Source organism: Artibeus jamaicensis, unplaced genomic scaffold, assembly GCF_021234435.1.
Source record: "Artibeus jamaicensis isolate MK-2021 breed Jamaican fruit bat unplaced genomic scaffold, CSHL_Jam_final contig_685, whole genome shotgun sequence".
Lineage (NCBI taxonomy): Eukaryota > Metazoa > Chordata > Mammalia > Chiroptera > Phyllostomidae > Artibeus > Artibeus jamaicensis.
In genome coordinates, this window is record NW_026521924.1 from 12,871,861 (window position 1) to 12,891,818 (window position 19,958).

The 19,958-nt window shown below is 38.1% G+C and overlaps 1 protein-coding gene across 4 annotated transcripts in view; it reads right to left on the reverse strand.

Moving 5' to 3' along the window:
* Positions 1-19,958, reverse strand: part of PTPRA (protein tyrosine phosphatase receptor type A) — a 144,433-nt gene that overhangs the window by 61,968 nt on the left and 62,507 nt on the right. For 3 of the 4 annotated variants that reach the window (XM_037141190.2, XM_053671134.1, XM_037141188.2), the window contains 3 exons: positions 10,134-10,212; positions 9,333-9,659; positions 2,276-2,302 (listed from right to left, as the gene is read on the reverse strand). In XM_037141190.2, coding sequence (XP_036997085.1) covers positions 2,276-2,302; positions 9,333-9,659; positions 10,134-10,206 — 427 coding nt within the window. In that variant the 5' untranslated portion in view covers positions 10,207-10,212. The remainder of the gene's footprint in view (positions 1-2,275; positions 2,303-9,332; positions 9,660-10,133; positions 10,213-19,958) is intronic. The other variant, XM_037141189.2, reaches the window with a different exon arrangement.

The window sequence follows — 19,958 nt, forward strand, 5'->3', positions numbered from 1 at the left end:
ACCTTGGCCAGTGTGGCTCAGTGCATTGGAGCACCCTCCCATAAACCAAAAGGTCGCAGGTTCAATTCCCAGTCAGGGCACATGCCTAGGTTGCAGGTTCCTCCTGTTGGGGTGAGGTCGGGGTGCATAGGAGAGGCAACTGATCTTAGATGTTTCTCTCTCACATGGATGTTTCTGTGGCGCGCGCTCTCCCTCCCTTCCCCAGCCACTGCTGTTCAAAAGCATAATGAAGGCCAGTACATAAAAACTTAAGTGAATCCACATAAAAACAATTTGCTCAGCAAACCCATTATAGTGCAAATATTTCAAAACAATTGCCTAATTTCTCAAAAAGCATTTGTCTTTAAATGCTGAATGTGACATCAAAATGCACAGCAGTACTGCCCTGACCCAGGCTAGTCTAGGTTGGCTGAGCACTGTCCCATGGAGCAAAAGGTCAATTCCCTTTCAGGGCTCACACATAAGCCAACAGTTGTCCCCAGTTGGGGCTTGTGAGACAGGCAACCTGTTAATGCTTTTCTCACACACTGATGTTTCTCTTTCTCTCCCTAAAAATTTAAAAAACATTTTTCTAATTTAGAAAAGAAAAGAAAGTTTGTTTAATAAAAAAAGTTTTTACAGCAATACGGTAAGATCTGCTCTAGTAAAATCGTCATTACATATGGGGCTTTAGCAACTTATGAGAATATGTACATCTCTTCATTTTCCTGTTTGGTCAAAGGTAATAATACAAAATTATTTTTTTAATTTACAAGGAAATTTATTATATCAGTATGTCACAGCAATAATCTTTATAGTTAGTGTAATTTTATTTCTTCTTAATCACAATATTGAAACTACTCAAATCCATATTAGTTACCTAGGTAAAATAGAGATATATCTGGGACAAGAGAAAGGCTGAATATTGAGAAAATAAACACTAAGCAGAAGGAATCACAGATCTTATGTTTAATCTTGAAGCCTACCACGTTGTCTTTTGACTTTATTGTAAGATTGACTAAAAGAGCAGTTTTAGGGAGAAAATATAAGTATCTGCTCCAACATAAATTTATAAACTTCTAGATTTAGTAGTCAGAACCTGGTAAGAGAGCAAGAATAGCCAGGATATTGCATTTAATCCAATCTAGTTCCTAAATTTAGGGAGGGAGAGCTTGAAAATTAAGGGAACTCCGTACACAGTATGGTGACACCTTATTATTCCACACCAAATACGGTGGCAGATGGACAACACATAAAGGGCTAGAGCAACTACTTTTCTTTCTTTCTTTAAGATTTTATTTATTTATCTTTAGAAGGGAAGGGAAGGAAAGAGGGAGAGAAATATCAATGTATAGTTGCCTCTAGTGCATCCCCTGCTGGGAACTGGCCTGCCACCCAGGCATGTGCCCTGACTGGGAATTGAACTGTGATCCTTTGGTTCATGGGCCCGCGCTCAATCCACTAAGTTACACCAGCCAGGGTCTACTTTTCTGATTCACATGCTCCCTACTTAAAGGGACTTCATAAGCCTTCAAATGTTCCATTACTTAATTATGCAGGAAAAAATATGCATGGTTAAATAACGAAATCAGAAAAAAAATACCTCAAAAGTCTCATCTGATAAAAATAGGAAATCATGATGAGAAAGACTGTTTCACAGACTAACATTTTCTAAACTCAAATGCAATTTTCATTTCTTAGACTGTTAGATGATTTTTCTTTCTCTTATGCTCTTTGCAGCTTTACTGTTGTCCTAGGCAAAATGTGCCGCTTCTACAGATGTGAACCCCCATCCTTTGTTCTCTGGTGATCAGGGATTTGGTAGTATTGCTTAGACCACTGACACAGCATCTCCAGTCATAGCAGCTTTACACTAAAGGGCTGAGAATCCATAAAATTTATATAAAGTGACAAAAGGTCAATATTTTATTCAGTAGGGTAAAATAACACAAAGGCAGAGGTTGTTTAAAGGTAACTATGGCCTAGAAGTTAGTAATTAACTGTGGAGTATAAATTACAGCCTAATGTCACCAAAGATTAATAAGGTGACATGAGAAAGATAGTTGTTTTATTACTTGTTAAAATGCATCATAGCTATTAGAGTCTATAATCTACATTTAAATACATAATGAGTACTTGCTTCTGTTACTCTTTTCTACGAGGTTAATATGAAAACAAGTTAAGGAAAAGTACACATATAACAGTCACAGATGCACAAGGTTACTACAGACGGTGAGCAAAGGAAAGATGACATATTATACACTGTAAAAGGTCAGGCATAAGGTGAGTGGCTCACCTCTTTTCTCCTTGGAGTCAGAATTACCTGTATTAACAAGTGAAAAATAGAAACATTCACTCAAATTAAAGAAAAACATTACTATCAATCAAAACTAAGACAAAATAAACTCTAGGAACACAGATACTTTAATCTTTGTATATATTGGAGCTAGAATGAGGCACCCTCAACTGGGGAACAAGACTGCCCAGATTCACTAAACTTTAATCAGTGGTTTGTCCTTCCCTGTGAGTATAAAAACAATGCAGCATCAATATTCATAAAAAGTACAAGAATATAAAGAGGAATACAAATAATGGTATCAGAGGTCCTTATGTCTTTTAGGTCATTAAGATGCAATAGCACATAATTAAGGATATGAAAGACCTAAATGATAACAGGCAATAAAATCTAATTGGTATAGACCAAATTCTATATAGTAAAAGGAAAAAACCTTTTCAAAGGCTTATGGAATACCCATAAGCCCTTATAAATTCCATGCAGTAGAAATAATACAGACACTATTCTTTTATGATAATACAGTAAAACTAGATTTAACAAAGAAACACATGAAAATTAAAAGCAAAAGCAAACTGCAAAACACCTAAAAAATAAAATCAGTCTTGTGACAAAATCCACCAATTCTCTCCAGTAGCAGTCTCCTCCTTCTCTTGTCTTTGGTACAGAACATGCTTTGTTTTTTTAGCAAGAGCAAGCTAGTCTAGCTAGAAACTACATAGCTGAGACTCCTTTGTGTTGTGTAGGAGTCACATGAAGAATTCAAGCCAATGGGATGTGAGCAAAAGTGATGAAGGCAACTTCTGGTTACATCCCTTGTAAAAATAAATAAATAAATAGTCCCCGCTGCCTCTGTTCACCCTTCCCAGGGGCTAAAGCCAACACCCAATGATGAGAGACACCTTTAACCAAACAGATGAGAAAAATTTTGCTGGAATGATAGAGCCACAAGAAATCAGGAACTTGGCTGTAGATGAGACAAAGTCCCCTGTCTACCTCTAAAATGTGGATAGGGGAGAGAAAGAATTTAAATTTAATTAATTAATTAAACTTTTGTCTTAATTTTAGTCACTGAATTTTAGTGTGTCTTTGTCAGTGTAGCTTAGACTGCATCCTAACTAATACAAGTACTTACAGGAACACTCACAGGATATGGCTAAAGCTCTGCTTACAAGTAATTCATAGCATTAAATATATTAATTAACTGGGAAAAATAAAAACAAACAAATTAAGCCTTCAATTCAGGAAGACAGAAAAAGCACAAAATAAATGTAAGAAAAATAATAAGAATAAAAATGAAATCAGTAAAATAAAAAGTGAAAAAGACCAAAGTAATAAATATACAATAGCAGGTTCTTTGGAGGAAAAAAAAGCAATGAAACGGATAAATGGCTAGCCAACCTAAACAAACAAAAAAACCCCTTAAATACATAAGATAAATATTCATAGCTATGTAAGAAATTAATCCTCAGAGATGACTTTTTCTCAAATCTATTCAAGTAACTTTGAAAACATGAATGAAACACATAGTTTTTCTAGGTAAACCCAACTCTTTCATGAAGCAAAAATAAAGTAGTGACAACTAAAATTTACTGAAATATAGCACAAATACAAAGGAAACACACAGACCAAATTCATTTAGAAATAACTTATGACTCTCAATGGAAAAATCCCAAATAAAATTATCAAACAAATTCTAACAGTTCATTAAAGAATACAACACAACCATGTTTTTGCAGGAATGTAAACAACTCAAAAATAGTAACTCTATTAACATGATTCATCATGGCATATGATAAAAAGAAAAAATCATATAGATCTTGCTCACTGATGCTAAACAGGCAACTAGCAAAATTTAACACCCATTCTTAAAACAGAAATAAGTGACAAATCCTAAACATAATAAATATGTTTATCTCAACTCAAGAGTCAGTACCCTGTTTAATGGAAAACGACTGAGAATATCCCTTACAGAGGCAGGTACAAGACAAGGCTGTCTGCTTTTGTTTCCTAACTTTGTACTGAGGATATTTGTCATTTCATTTAAACACAAGAGAAAAAGAGATCTAAAAATTAGGCATAGATATCTGCAGATGAGATGATTTAAAGACTTATGATAACTGAAGAAAATTATCTCAAATGCTAAGAAATTTATTAAGATGACCAGTATAAAAAGTGCCTATATAAATCAATAGTCTAGCAAGTCTAGGACTTCTAGCCAAGATGGAGGCATAGGCAGACACGCTAAGCCTCCTCACACAACAAAAAGAAGGACACAACAAATTTAAAAACAAAAAATAACCAGAACCAACAGAAAATCAAACTGTATAGAAGTCCAACAACCAAGGACTTAAAGAAGAAACATTCATCCAGACTGATAGGAGGGGCGTAGACAAGCAGCCTGGCAGAGAGGACTTACGTGGCAAGGCAGCGGCTGGAGGATGGGGACGAGCAAGATGGCAATTGGCAGACTGGGTAGTCCCACATTTGAGTGCAGAGAATCCGGGAGGAGTAACTGGGGAGCAAGACAGACAGCACAACCCAGGGTTCCAGCTCGGGGAAATAAAGTGTCAAAGCCTCTGACTGAGAACACCTGTGGGGGTTGAGGTGGTAGCAGGAGAAACTCCCAGGCTCACAGAAGAGTTCACTGGAGAGATCAACAGGGTCCTAGAACGTACAGAAGGCCATCCAAACAGAAATCAGCACCAGAAGGACCAAATTTGATTGCAGGTAGTGGAGGAAGTGACCGAAAAATGGCAGAGTGTGAAGTCAGATGGCACTGTTCCCTCTTGGACCCCTCCTCCACATATAGGGTCACAACGCAGTGACATGATTGACCTGCCCTGGTGACCACCTAAGGCTCCACCCCTTACTATGTAACAGCTGCACCAGACAAAAAAATGGCCTAAATGAAAGAACAGATCAAAGTTCCAGAAAAAATACAACCAAGCGATGAAGAGATAGCCAATCTATCAGATGCAGAGTTCAAAACACTGGTAATCAGGATGTGCTCAGATCTGGTTGAATATGAAAAAATGAAGGCTATGCTAAGTGAAATCAAAGAAAATGTACAGGGAACCAACAGTGACAGGAAGGAAACCAGGACTCAAATCAACTATTTGGACCAGAAGGAAGAAAGAAACATTCAACCAGAATAGAATGGAGAAACAAGAATTCAAAAAATGAGGAGAGGCTAAGAAACCTCCAGGACTTTAAACATTCCAACATCTGAATCACAGGGGTGCCAGCAGGAGAAGAGCAAGAGCAAGAAATAGAAAATTTATTTGAAAAAATAATGAAGGAGAACTTCCCCAATCTGACCAAGGAAATAGCCTTCCAGGAAGTCCAGCAAGCTCAGAGAATCCCAAAGAAGTTGGACCCAAGGAAGTACACACCAAGGCACATCATAATTACATAACCCAAGATGAAAGATAAGGAGAGGATCTTAGAAGCAGCAAGAGAAAAGGAGACGGTTCCCTACAAAGGAGTGTCCATAAGACTGTCAGTTGATTTCTCAATTGAGACCTCATAGGCAAGAAGGGGATGGAAAGAAGTACTCCAAGTCATGAAAGACAAGGACCTACATCCAAGATTACCCTATCCAGCAAAGCTATCACTTAGAAAGGAATGGCAGATCAAGTGCTTCCCAGATAAGGTCAAGCTGAAGAAGTTCATCATCACCAAGCCCTTATTATATGATATGTTAAAGGAACTTATCTAAGAAGTAGATCAAAAACATGAACAGTGAAATGAAAACAAACATACAACTATCAACAACTGAACCTAAAAAAAAACCCAACAAAAACAAAAAGAAATTAAGCAAGCAACTAGAACAGTAACAGAATCACAGAAATGGAGATCACATGAAGGGTTATTAGTGGTGTGGGGGAGGAGAAAGAATGGGGGGAAAAGTACAGGGAATAAGAAGCAGAAAGGGTAGGTACAAAATAGGCAGGGGGAGGTTAAGAATAGTATAGCAAATGGAGAAGCCAATGAACTTATATGTACGGCCCATGGACATGAACTAAGGTTTAGGAATGCTAGTGGAAGATGGGGTGCAGGGTAGAAGGGATTAAAGGGGATAAAAATGGGACAATGGTAATAGCTTAATCAATAAAACTTATTTTAAAAAATCAATAGCCTAAATATACCTAAAACTAAAACAATGTTATATATCAATTATAGCTCAATAAAAATAATTAGCTTTTTAAACAATGCAAGAAAGTACTCCATTTATACTAGCAAAGAAAAAAACATAAGAAATCAAAAAAACCCTCAAAATATTAGAAACAAAACATGTGCAACGTCAGTAGCAAAAACTTTGAACACTTCCAAGTAATATGAAATAAGGCCAGCAAATAGACTACCCTGCATTCTTGGATAGAAAGACTTAAAGATGCCTATTGCCCTGTTAATCTATTTCACATGATCAATAAAAACCTTTATTCCTGCCGTACAAGTTGATTTAATGTTCACAAAGAAAAATAATCGAGAATTGCTAGCCAAATTCTGAAAAATAAAATTAATAATGGATGACTCACCTCATCAGATGTTAATTATTTTACAAAGTTACAATTATTTCAACAGTGGGATTTTGTACATGGACAGAGAAAAAGATTAAGAGAAAATACATATGGGAACCCAAATACATATCAGAATTCAATATATGAGAGGTAGCATTGGAATGAGTGAGGTAAAAATATATTGTTCATTAAAGGGTACTACTGGGATAAGCAGTTAAACATTTAGGAAAAACAGATGCACAGTTCACACTTTACATGAGAATACATTCCACATGGATCCAAGATTTCAGCACATACATGCAAACACATGCAGATGAAACACACATAAAAAAATAGAAATCTAGAAGAAAATATAAGGAAATATATTTGATAATACTAGAGTCAGAAAAGCCTTATTAGATACGATCTAATACTTAGAAAGCATTTAGCTGAAAACTGATAATTTTTTTAATTAAAAAATTTAGAAATTGCTAATGATAGTTTCTGCAATGCAGAAAAGCTAGATGCCCAACTGAGAAGAAATATTTGCAGCTTTATCACAAGTAGGCAAAGGGCTCATTTTCCTAACATTAAAAGCCTTCTTTAAATGAGTCAGAAAAGCATAATATTCTAATACAATTCACACATTTCATGTCTCCAAGAAGACCGCAGCTGCATTTCACTGCTGACTTCTATTTAAGATCAGTAAAACACAAGTAAACATTTATTGTACGTCGGGATGTCATAGTCTGAAACCACACATTTTACTCATCACCACCATTTTACCAATCCTTCCATAATTATTACATCATAATTTTTGGTTAAATCAATATTTAATGTCTTATGTTATTATGACTATAAAATATTATTGCCTGCTAAGGTACAGGCATAATGTGCTTATTTTCCTTTTCTCGTACTATTTTTTTCTGGGTTTAATAATTGCCTTATATTTTTCTTTGTTTAGTTTTCTATTTTTCTCTTCCAATTTCTGTATTCACATCTTCCAAAACTTCTATTATTTGAATATGAGACATATCCCAAATTAATCCTTTAATCTTCTTTTTCTTTCCTATTAAACTTTGCTTTGAGTTTTTGTTTTTCTCCTTCTAAAAATAAGCAAGTATGCAATTATATATTTTTCTTCCATTTATAACAAAATAATAAATATATTGTGTACATTTCTTCACATTGCTTTTTTTCAGTTAGCCTATTATAAAGGGTCTGGCAGAAGTAAGGCCTTCTTGACAGTGGTTGGTAGGGTAATAAAATGGGTGTAATAATTTATAGTTTTAATTTGAACATTTTACCTAAAATATCATATGGTGTGCCTGAGTATGATGTTACAGAATTACATGCTTATGATTTTTCAATAAAAAAGATGCATTATTTGTGCCAGACCCTGTACTTGTTCTATATTATAGTAAAGAACTGCTTCATTATATCCAGTCTTCCCTATCAGTATACATTAAGGTTGTTTTCAGAGTACTCTTACAAAGAATACAAGTTCTCGTTTCAAGCATATATGGCAATATGGGTAGGATAAATTATTTTAAGGGTGCATCTGTAAACTAACGGATATTGACCGATTTCTCTCTACTGGGAAATACGGTACCATAAGCAGTGATATCAGAGGGCCTGTTTTTCTGCTCTCTTCAGTGCAGTAAAATATCAAACTTAAATCTGTCAGGTGAAAATCAGCAGTTCAGTATAGCTTTAATTTGCATTTTACTGAGTAAGGTTGAGCATCTTTTCATATTTGGAAAGATCATTTATATTTCTTTTTCTGAAACTCTCTGCTGATATGCTTCACTTGAGCTGGGCTGAAGCCCTGAACAAACTCCCAGTGCAACTCAACTGTTTCCCCCAAGGGCCCCTCTAACCTCACTCCTAGACAGAGGTCTCCCACTCCACATCTAATTATTTTGGACATCCAGACCCATTTTCGTTCCCATGGTCTCCAAAGATCCTTTTATTTTCAGGAATAATGCTATTACCCGGTTTCTGCATACTTGCATCTTCAATCTCTCTCTCTCTTTTTAAGATTTTATTTATGTTTTAGAGAGGAGAAGGGAGAAAAAGAGGGAGAGACATCAATGTATGGTTGCCTCTCGAACGCCCCCTACTGGAGACCTGGCCTATAACCCCAGCATGTGCCCTGACTGGGAATGGAACCAGCAACCCTTTGGTTTGCAGGCCGGCACTCAATCCACTGAGCCACACCACCCAGGGTGCATCTTCAGTCTTTTGCATCATCAATTAAATCCCTTCTTTCTCTTACATTTTCATCAACCTTCGCCTCTACCTTTAAACATGATTAAACCTCTCCAATCTAACGAGGAACCCATGTAAAGCAGGATATTCTTCAGAATCTTTCTTCTTTCTTCTTAACCCTATATTAACCAGATAGTCCTGAGAATTCCCTATATTTAGATTTCATTACTTGATTTGGGAAATTTTACTTACTTCAAGAAATTTTATGGGTAGGAAACGTAAACAAAAATAAAGGTGAATAAGCTCAAAGAACAAAAGAAAGAACAAATAGAAACCATCTCTAGTACCTGAAGGAGTGAAGGTTTCTGGAGTGGTTGCTGCAGTGCTGGAATTCCCCTCCCAAGGCTCTGTTCTGGCATCTGTGAACTGGTTATCTGGAAGCCACGTTCCATTTGGTGAAACTGTAGTAACTACAAAATTGGTACTTGCTATTCTTGTGGTCCCATTCTCGGAATCTGAAGAATTGACAGTGGGTACATAGGTAGATCCCAGAGTTAGATTTGGGCTGAATGTTGGTGTCACAGAAAATGTTACTGAAGGAGGAGGATTTGAAGCTTTGGTCTCTTCTTTTACTGACTCTGCTACTGATGCTTCAACAGATCTTGTAGGTGAAACTACAAACACCAAGAAAATAAAGAAATATCACATAATTTGATAGCTTAAAAGCTCTGAGGCACAAAGTAGCAAGTCTTAGTAAGCTCTCAAACACCTGGAAATCAAACAAAGAATGAACAAATGGGTGCACACACCCACACAGGATACACACACACACACACACACACACACACACACACACACACTTAATCTGGTACTGGATCCTTTCTACCAACTCCAAAAGAATACGTGGTCTTTTTGTTTACTTAAACTAGTATGTATATGGTATATGTCATAGTACATAGTATGGCATATACCACAATGATGAGCATTCACTGTGACTCAGAGATTTCCAAAGACATTTTCCCATCACTTTTAAGTAAGACATTAATATTTTTTCCTTCTTAAATATCACCTAAGTCTTCAATTGAGAGTCATTAAATGTAAAGGCAAAATTCTACTCTGAACACCAGCCTTATTAAATGACAATTTACCTGTGGTTGTGTTGTCGGCACTGACATGTATCAGACTACTGCCAAGCAGAACAAGAATGATCCAGGAATCCATGCTGACCTGGAAAATAGAGAGCTGTGTTAGATAAGACTCTATATTATTGTAACTATGTGCAAACTACTCATCAAACAAGTATTTGGGGCAAAATCTCTCCAGCTACTGAAATGTGCGCACAGGACAAATGATTTTTTTTTGGACGCTGATATGTACATTTCCTCAGGAATCCAACTACTCAATTGAATCTTCAAATAAATAAAAATAACACTTAATAAGAACAAACTTTTTTGAGCAGTGATTCTCAACCTTGGCTGCACTGTTAGAATCACCCAAAGAACTTTAAAAAAAAACCATGCCAGATTGCACCTCTAGAGATGACATCTACGTAGCTGTCCTTTTAAAAATTCTCCAGGTGATTGCTATGTGCAGCTTTAGCATTTTCAGAATGAGGAGCATGGAGAAGATAAGGTGGCTGTATGAATGTACTACCCTTCAGAGCAGATATCACATAGCTGTCCTCAACTTTTATTCTACCTCAAACCATATTAAAGGGCCATAGCACATTTCTACCACTAACAGTGGCTCATTCATCCATTAGATTTCTGGATCCTACACTGAGCCAGGTACTAGGGAAGCAACTGCGGAGCAATACACTCACACGTCCTATCTTCTTGGGCCTCACAGCAGAGGTAATTCAATGTGGTAGTAACTCTCCACAGGAAGCAGGACATGCTTCTCCTGAGGAAGAGTGGGGACATGCAGGTGGCTCATATATACCCAACAACCATGCCTAACAGGAAATGGGTTCAGCAGATGGCCTTCCCAAGGTGCAGCCATACAACATTTGACCATATTCCCAATTCTTCCAATCTGACCATAATCCAAAACTGGGAAAGGATACAATTTCCTCCACAGAATTAGAAAACAGATTGGAAAGCTGATTACTGTATATGTACATGTGCCTATTCTTGATAAACAGAAAATGATTTTGGAAAAAATACATTATTTTGGGAAAGGGGATTAGATCATTACCTCATTCCATATACCAAAATAAAATCCAGTTGAGTTGAAGAATTAAATGCTGAAAGTACATTTTTAAAAGGAAATAAATATTTATGTGAGCTCAAGACGAGGAAGGAAAAATATAAAGGCAATGTAAGAAATCACAAACATTACAAGTGAAATCCCTAAAAATAGAAAAAAACAAAAGCTTTTAAATATAAAAGAAATCAATTCTAAATAATGCTCATGGATAGGAAGACTCAGTGTGTCAAGATGTCAGTTCTTCCCACTCTAGTGTATAGATCCAATGCAATATCAATCAAAATTCTACCAAGTTATTTTGTAGATACTGAAAAGCTTATCCTAAAGTTTATAATAGAGAGGCAAAAGACTGAGAATAGCCGACTCAATGTTGAAGAAGAACAAAGTTGGAGCACTAACACCTAGGTCATCTAGATGATCTTGGGTCTGGTGATGATTTTGTAGATACAACACCAAGGACATGATCCATGAGAGAAATAATCAGTAAGCAGAACTTCATTAAATTTTAAAACTTCTGCTCTGCAAAAGACAAGGACACAAGAATGAGAAGACACAGATGGGGAGAAAATATCTGGCAAAAGACACAGCTGCTAAAGGATTGTTTTCCAAAATATACAAAAAAACTCTTAAAACTTAACAATAAGAAAACTATCAACCTGATTTTAAAATGGTCCAAAGGCCTGAAAAGACACCTCATCAAAGAAGCCATGGCTGGTATGGATCCATTAGTTGGGCAGAGTCTTGTAAACTGAAAAGTCACTGGTTCAATTTCCTGTCAGGGCACATGCCTACGATGCAGGTTTGGCCCCCCAGTTAGCACCCATATATAGAAGCCAACCAATCAATATTTCTCTCTCACACTGATGTTTCTCTCTCTCCCTTCCTGTTTCTCTAAAATAAAAAAAAATGAAGGAAGGAAGAATAAAGGAATACTGATGGCAAGTATGCATATAAAAAGTTGTTCAGCCCCGGCTGGTATAGCTCAGTGGATTGAGCATGGGCCTGTGAAACAAAGGGTCGCTGGTTCGATTCCCAGTCAGGGCACATACCTGGGTTATAGGCCAGGTCCCCAGTTTGGGGTGTGTAAGAAGCAACCACACATTGATGTGTCTCTCCCTTTCTTTCTCCTCCCCTTTCCCTCTCTAAAAATAAATAAATAAAATATTAAAAAAAACCTACTTAAAGTTGTTCAACAACATATGTTATCTCAAGGAATTGCAAATTAGAACAATGAGATACCACTACACACCTATCAGAATGGCCATAATCCAAAACACCAACAACGACAAATCCTGGTGAGGATATGAAACAACAGGAATTCTCATTCATTGCTAGTGGAAATGCACAGTGGTATAGACCACTTGGAAGACAGTTTGGTAATTTCCTATAAAACTAAACATACTCTTAACATATGATCCAGTAACTGTGATCCTTGCCATTTACTCCATTTACTCAAGAGAGCTGAAAAATTATGTCCACACAAAAACACGGACACAGATGTACATACCAGCTTTATTCATAATCGTCAAATTTGGAAGCAACCAAGATGTCCTTCAGTACATGATTGGATAAATAAACTGTGGGACATCCAGACAATGAAATATTACTGAGAGCTTAAAAAGAAGAGCTATCAAGCCATGAAGAGATACGGAGAAATCTTAAATGCATTTAACTAAGTGAAAGAAACCAAACTGAAAAAGCTACATATACTCTTGTATAATACTCTTGAGAAGGCAAAACTATGGAGACAGTAAAAAGATCAGTGGCTGAAGAGTTAGGGAGGAGGAAGAATGAATATGTGGAACACAGAGGATTTGAAGGGCAAATTATTCTGTATATGATACAATGTCATTATACATCTGTCTAAACCCAAAGAATGTATACCAAGAGTGAATCCTAATGCAAACTATGGACTTTGGGTGATAACAATGTGTCAAAATGTAGGTTCACCAACTGTGATAAATGTACCTCTGTGATGTCAACAGTGGGGAAGTTGTGCATGTTTAGGGCACAGAGTTTTTGGGAACTCTGCCATTTCTGCTCAATTTTGCTGTGAACCTTAATCTACAAAATAAGTCTTTAAAAAAAAAGAAAGAAACTTGGGCACAAATAAGAGAAAAGATTAAAACAAGAACTCATATAACTATGAAAAAATTAAAACCCCAATTTCAAAAAACCTAAAAACCTAAACAGATAAATTTACAGAACAAAAACAAATAGCTAAGGAAATACATGAAAAAGTGCTGGCCATCCCCACTAATCAAAGGACTCTGAGCTCAAACTGGTGTAGCTCAGTGGGTTGAGTGCCATCCTGCAAATCCAAGGGTGACCGATTCGGTTCTGGGTCAGGGCACATGCCTAGGTTGTGGGCCAGGTCCCGCATTGGGGGCGTGCAAGAGGCAACCAATAGATATCTCTCTCACACATCAATGTTTCTCTCCCTCTCCTTCTCCCTCCCTTTCCTTCTAAAAATAAATACAATTTTTAAAAAATGGAATATGAGGTAACATTTTTACTTTCCAAATCAGAAAAGACAATCATATGAAATACTTACTGCTGCGGTAGGGGTTCAGAATAGGCCTTCCCAAAATGTGCCACTTTGGCATGTGAATTATTATGAGCTGAAGACAATCAAGACCCTGCAAGCTAGGCCTTCCTGCGAAGATGGAGGCATAGGTAGACATACTGTGCCTCCTCGCGTAACCAAAATAAGAGCAACAACAATTTAGAAACAAAAAAACCCAGTACCAACAGAAAATTGAACTGTATGGCATTCCGACAACCAAAGAGTTAAAATAGACACATATGAATGTTCATGCAGACTAATAGGAGGGGCGGAGCCAGGTGGCCTGGTTGAGAGGGGTTGCAGCAAAAAAAAAAAGTGTTGCCCTGGCTGGTGTAGCTCAGTGGATGGAGCAGAGGCCTGTGACCCAGAGGATCACAGTTCGATTCCCAGGCAGGGCACATGCCTGGGTTGCAGGCCGGTTCCCTGCAGGCCAGTTCCCAGCAGGGGACGCATGAAAGGCAACCATACATGTTTCTCTTCCTCTCTCTTTCCCCTCTAAAGATAAATAAAATCTTGGAAAATTAAAAAAGAAAGTGTTGGCCGGCAGACCCAGGGCACGCAAGGCAGCAGCTGGTGGACCCAGCAGGCAGTAGATGTGGAGAGGTGCTGGCGCAAGGCAGCTGGTGAACCGGGTGGTCCCATATTCTCATGCAGATAAACCAGGTGAAACTGGGGAGCGAGACAGACCACACAACTCAGGGTCCCAGTGCAGGGAAATAAAGCCTCAAAACACCAATCAAAAACAGCTGTGGGGGTTGAGGTGTTGGGAGAGACTCCCAGCCTCACAGGAGAGTTCACTGGAGAGACCCCCAGGGTCCTAGAACCTACACAAACCCACCCACACGGGAATCAGAACCAGAAGGGCCCAATTTGCTTGTGGGTAGCGGAGGAAGTGGATTTCCAGCAGAGAGCAGAGCAAGTGTCATTGTTCCCTCTCAGAGTTCTCCCCCACATATGGCATCATAACCCAGCAACCAGGTTCCCGTCCTGGTAAACACCTAAGGCTCTGCCCCTCATACATAATAGGCACATCAAGACAAAAAAAAATATATGACCCAAATGAAAGAACAGATCAAAGCTCCAGAAAAAATACAACTAAGTGATGAAGAGATGGCCAACCTATCAGATACACAGTTCAAAACACTGGTAATCAGAATGCTGTCAGAACTGGTTGAGTATAGTCACAAAATAGAGGAAGCAGTGAAGGCTATGCAAAGTGAAATCAAGAAAAATGTACAGGGAACCAACAGTGAAGGGAAGGAAACAGGGACTCAAATCAATGGTGTGGACCAGAAGGAAGAAAGAAACATTCAACCAGAACAGAATGGAGAAACAAGAATTCAAAAAAATGAGGAGAAGCTAAGGAACCTCCAGGACATCTTTAAACACTCCAACATCTGAATCACAGGGGTTCCAGGAGAAGAGGAAGAGCAAAAAATTGAAAACTTTGAACAAATAATGAAGGAGAACTTCCCAGTCTAGCAAATAAAATAGACTTCCAGGAAGTCCAGCAAGCTCAGAGAATCCCAAAGAAGTTGGACCCAAGGAAGCACACACCAAGGCACATCATAATTACACTACCCAAGATGAAAGATAAGGAAGAAATCTTAGAAGCAGCAAGAGAAAAGGAGACAGTTCCCTAAAAAGGAGTTTCCATAGGACTGTCAGCTGATTTCTCAAAAGAGACCTTACAGGCAAGAAGGGGCTGGAAAGAAGTATTCCAAGTCATGAAATCCAAAGACCTACATCCAAGATTGCTCTATCCAGCAAAGCTTTCATTGAGAATGGAAGGGCAGATAAAGTGCTTCTCAGGTAAGGTCAAGCTGAAGGAGTTCATCATCACCAAGCCCTTACTATAGGACATGTTAAAGGGACTTATCTAAGAAAAAGTAGATCAAAACTATGAACAGTAAAATGACAACAAACTCACAACTATCAACAGATGAAACTAAAAAAAATACAAAAGCAAACTAAGCAAGCAATAGAACAGGAATAGAATCACAGAAATGGAGATCACATGGAGGGTTATTAGCAGTGTGGGGGAGGGGGAAGAATGGGGAAAAAGGTACAGGGAATAAGTAGCAGAGCTGGTAGGTACAAAATAGGCAGGGGGAGGTTAAGAATAGTTTAGCAAATGGAGAAGCCAACAAACTTACATGTACAGACCATGGACATGAACTAAAAGGTATTCTGGGTGGAGGTGGTGTTCCAAGCAGAGGAGAATAAAGTGGAGGAAAATATGGGACAACTGTAGTAGCATAATCAATAAAATATATTTTTAAAAAAGAAAGAAAAAAGTGAAGAAACTTCTACCCTACTTCCTGTCATGCAGCTCCGGGATGCTTGGAATAGAAGACATGGAGATTGGAGGAGGGTAAAGTAAGCATGGGTGTGGTTGCAGTTTAGTTTGGAGATCAGGAAGTCACAGGAATTTCTATGCTCTGTGAATAATTAGGTTTTTTACTATGGTTTTCCTAATTGTGTATATACCTTTTTTAGTGACATGGATCTCCTTCAATTCTGATATATCTCTCATTCCCTAGTTTATACATGCAAATCCTCTTTAGCCTGCCATCCACTATGCATTTGTTCTTTTCCGTGGCATTCTTTCATTTGGGGTATACCTTTCTTGTGCGGTTTCCTTCTTTTAGTTTTATTTCTTATATTCATGCTATAGTGAAATCTGTTTTCTCTTTAACCTAATTTTATTGATTTTTTTAGATTTTATTTATTTATATAGAGAGAAGGGAAAGGAAGGAGAAAGAGAGGGAGAGAAACATCAATGTGTGCTTGCCCCTCACATGTCCCCAACTGGGGACCTGGCCCACAATCTAGGCATGTATGTTGACTGGGAATCAAACCAGCAACCCTTTAGTTCATAGGCCTATGCTCAATTCACTGAGCTATACCAGCCAGGGCTAATTATTTTTATCTATAGAAATACCATGTTTTCTTTTTTTTAAGGGATAGTTCTTTTTAAAAGGATTTTGTTTATTTATTTTCAGGTGAGGAAGGGAAGGAGAAAGATAGAGAGAAACATCAATGTATGTTTGCCTCTCACATGACCCCCACTGCGGACCTGGCCCACAAACCAGGCATGTGCCCTAGACTGGGAATTGAACCAGCAACCCTTTGGTTTGCAGACCAACACCCAGTCCACTGAGCTACACCATCCAGGGCAAAATATCACGATGCTTTTTATTTTTAAAAAATTAGAAATAAAAAGTGTAATATAAAGAAAATTTTAAAAACCCTAACATGCTATGCCAAAATGTTTATAGATTTCTCTTTCCAGTCGTACTGTCATGAATATACATTCATATATGTTCATAAATTTAGTTGAAATCATATGGTATATTCAGTTTGCTCTGACTTTTTTTAAAGCTTAAATGAAGGACTTGTTCCATTTTCTTAAATTCTTTGAATACAGCATTTTGAATAGCCACAATATGTCATCTTAAATAGCAACATAATACTTATTTCATCTTTTACTTTATCACTTAATGAATATATCTGTATCACTGTAGTCTGAGCTTCAGATTGTTCATATTTACCTCAGACCAGAATCTTAAAAATGGATGAGAAAACAATATGGACACCTTTAAGATTTTTGTGTAATTTTTCTGGAAAGGAATTTATTGTTGTAGGCCAGTTGGCATTCCCACCAGTATTTGTTCTTTCCAAGTGAGTCTTGCCAGTATGGGGGAGGAAGAAACTTTCCTCTAATTTCCTAAATTCTATCAGTTGGTCTTATAAATTCTCATGAGACAGATTAACAAAAGAAAATAAACATTTAATTACACATGTATGCATGGGAAACCCACATACAGAAGAGAGTCAGAGACCCCACATGTATGAGAGGTTCAAAGACAGAAAGAGAAAATGAGGTATATATGACATCCTGAGCCAAGGGTGAGGTAAGGTGCCTTGAGGCTTCAGAGAGGAGAAAGGTCATTGCACAATGGTAAGAAGAGCAGACATTCAGTAATTAGTAGTGTGCCTTGTCATGCAGATAGTTTTTGGGGGTTTTTTGATAATAATTCTTATTATGGGCAAGACCTCTAATTTAAATTCTGTAAGGGAGAAGGAAAAGTTTCTGATGAGCTTGCAGGGTCTTTTCTTTTTTTTAAATATATTTTATTGATTATGTTATTACAGCTGTCCCATTTCCCCCCCTTGATACTCCTCCACCCCGCACACCCCCTACAACTTACGTTTCCCCCCTTTAGTTCATGTCCATGTATCATACTTATAAGTTCTTTAGCTTCTACATTTGCTATACTGTTCTTAACCTCCCCCTGTCTATTTTGTACCTACCAGCTCTGCTACTGAATTCTCTGTACCTTCCCCCCCCTCCTCCTGCTGCCCTGTTGCTAACCCTCCATGTGATCTCCATTTCTGTGATTCTATTCCTGTTCTATTGCTTGCTTAGTTTGCTTTTGTATTTTTTTTAGTTTCATCTGTTGATAGTTGTGAGTTTGTTGTCATTTTACTGTTCATAGTTTTGATCTACTTTTTCTTAGATAAGTCCCTTTAACATGTCCTATAGTAAGGGCTTGGTGATGATGAACTCCTTCAGCTTGACTTTACCTGAGAAGCACTTTATCTGCCCTTCCATTCTCAATGAAAGCTTTGCTGGATAGAGCAATCTTGGATGTAGGTCTTTGGATTTCATGACTTGGAATACTTCTTTCCAGCCCCTTCTTGCCTGTAAGGTCTCTTTTGAGAAATCAGCTGACAGTCCTATGGAAACTCCTTTTTAGGGAACTGTCTCCTTTTCTCTTGCTGCTTCTAAGATTTCTTCCTTATCTTTCATCTTGGGTAGTGTAATTATGATGTGCCTTGGTGTGTGCTTCCTTGGGTCCAACTTCTTTGGGATTCTCTGAGCTTGCTGGACTTCCTGGAAGTCTATTTTATTTGCTAGACTGGGAAGTTCTCCTTCATTATTTGTTCAAAGTTTTCAATTTTTTGCTCTTCCTCTTCTCCTGGAACCCCTGTGATTCAGATGTTGGAGTGTTTAAAGATGTCCTGGAGGTTCCTTAGCTTCTCCTCATTTTTTTGAATTCTTGTTTCTCCATTCTGTTCTGGTTGAATGTTTCTTTCTTCCTTCTGGTCCACACCATTGATTTGAGTCCCTGTTTCCTTCCCTTCACTGTTGGTTCCCTGTACATTTTTCTTGATTTCACTTTGCATAGCCTTCACTGCTTCCTCTATTTTGTGACTATACTCAACCAGTTCTGACAGCATTCTGATTACCAGTGTTTTGAACTGTGTATCTGATAGGTTGGCCATCTCTTCATCACTTAGTTGTATTTTTTCTGGAGCTTTGATCTGTTCTTTCATTTGGGTCATATTTTTTTTTGTCTTGATGTGCCTATTATGTATGAGGGGCAGAGCCTTAGGTATTCACCAGGGCAGGGCAACCTATGTTGCTGCAATGTGGCACAGTATGTGGAAGAGGGGTCCAAGATGGAACAGTGCCACTTGCTCGGCTCTCAGTCACTTTCCTCGCTACCCACAAGCAAACTGGGCCTTTCTAGTTCTGATTCCCGTGTGGGTGGGTTTGTGTAGGTTCTAGGACCCTGGGGGTCTCTCCAATGAACTCTCCTGTGAGGCTGGGAGTCTCTCCCAACACCTCAACCCCCACAGCTGTTTTTGATTGGTGTTTTGAGGCTTTATTTCCCTGCACTGGGACCCTGAGTTGCGTGGTCTGTCTCACTCTCCAGTTCTACCTGGTTTTTATCTGCATGCAAATATGGGACCTCCTGGTCTGCTAGCCGTGACCTTGCCACATGTTCTCTCCCCCTCAGCTGCCCATCTCTGCCCCTCCTACCAGTCTGAATGAATGTTTCTTCAATTCTTTGGTTGTTGGACTTCCATACAATTTGATTTTCTGGCAGTTCTGGTTATTTTCTGTTTTTAAATTTATTGTTGACCTTCTTGGTTATCTGAGGAGATGAAGTGTATCTACCTATGCCTCTATCTTGGCCAGAAGTCCTCCTTACTCTTTATGGATGACTTATGCAAACCGCTTTTCCTGGCGACTGCTCTAACAATCCCTGTTCTTGAGGGCTTTTTTTTGCCTAATGGCTGCTGATGCTCCTTTGTAACTACAATGTGGCTCACAGTTTTCTTTCTATCCCCAAATCCTGGTATTCTCTTAGAAGGTGGTTCAACATCCTTTCAGACAACAGCCACT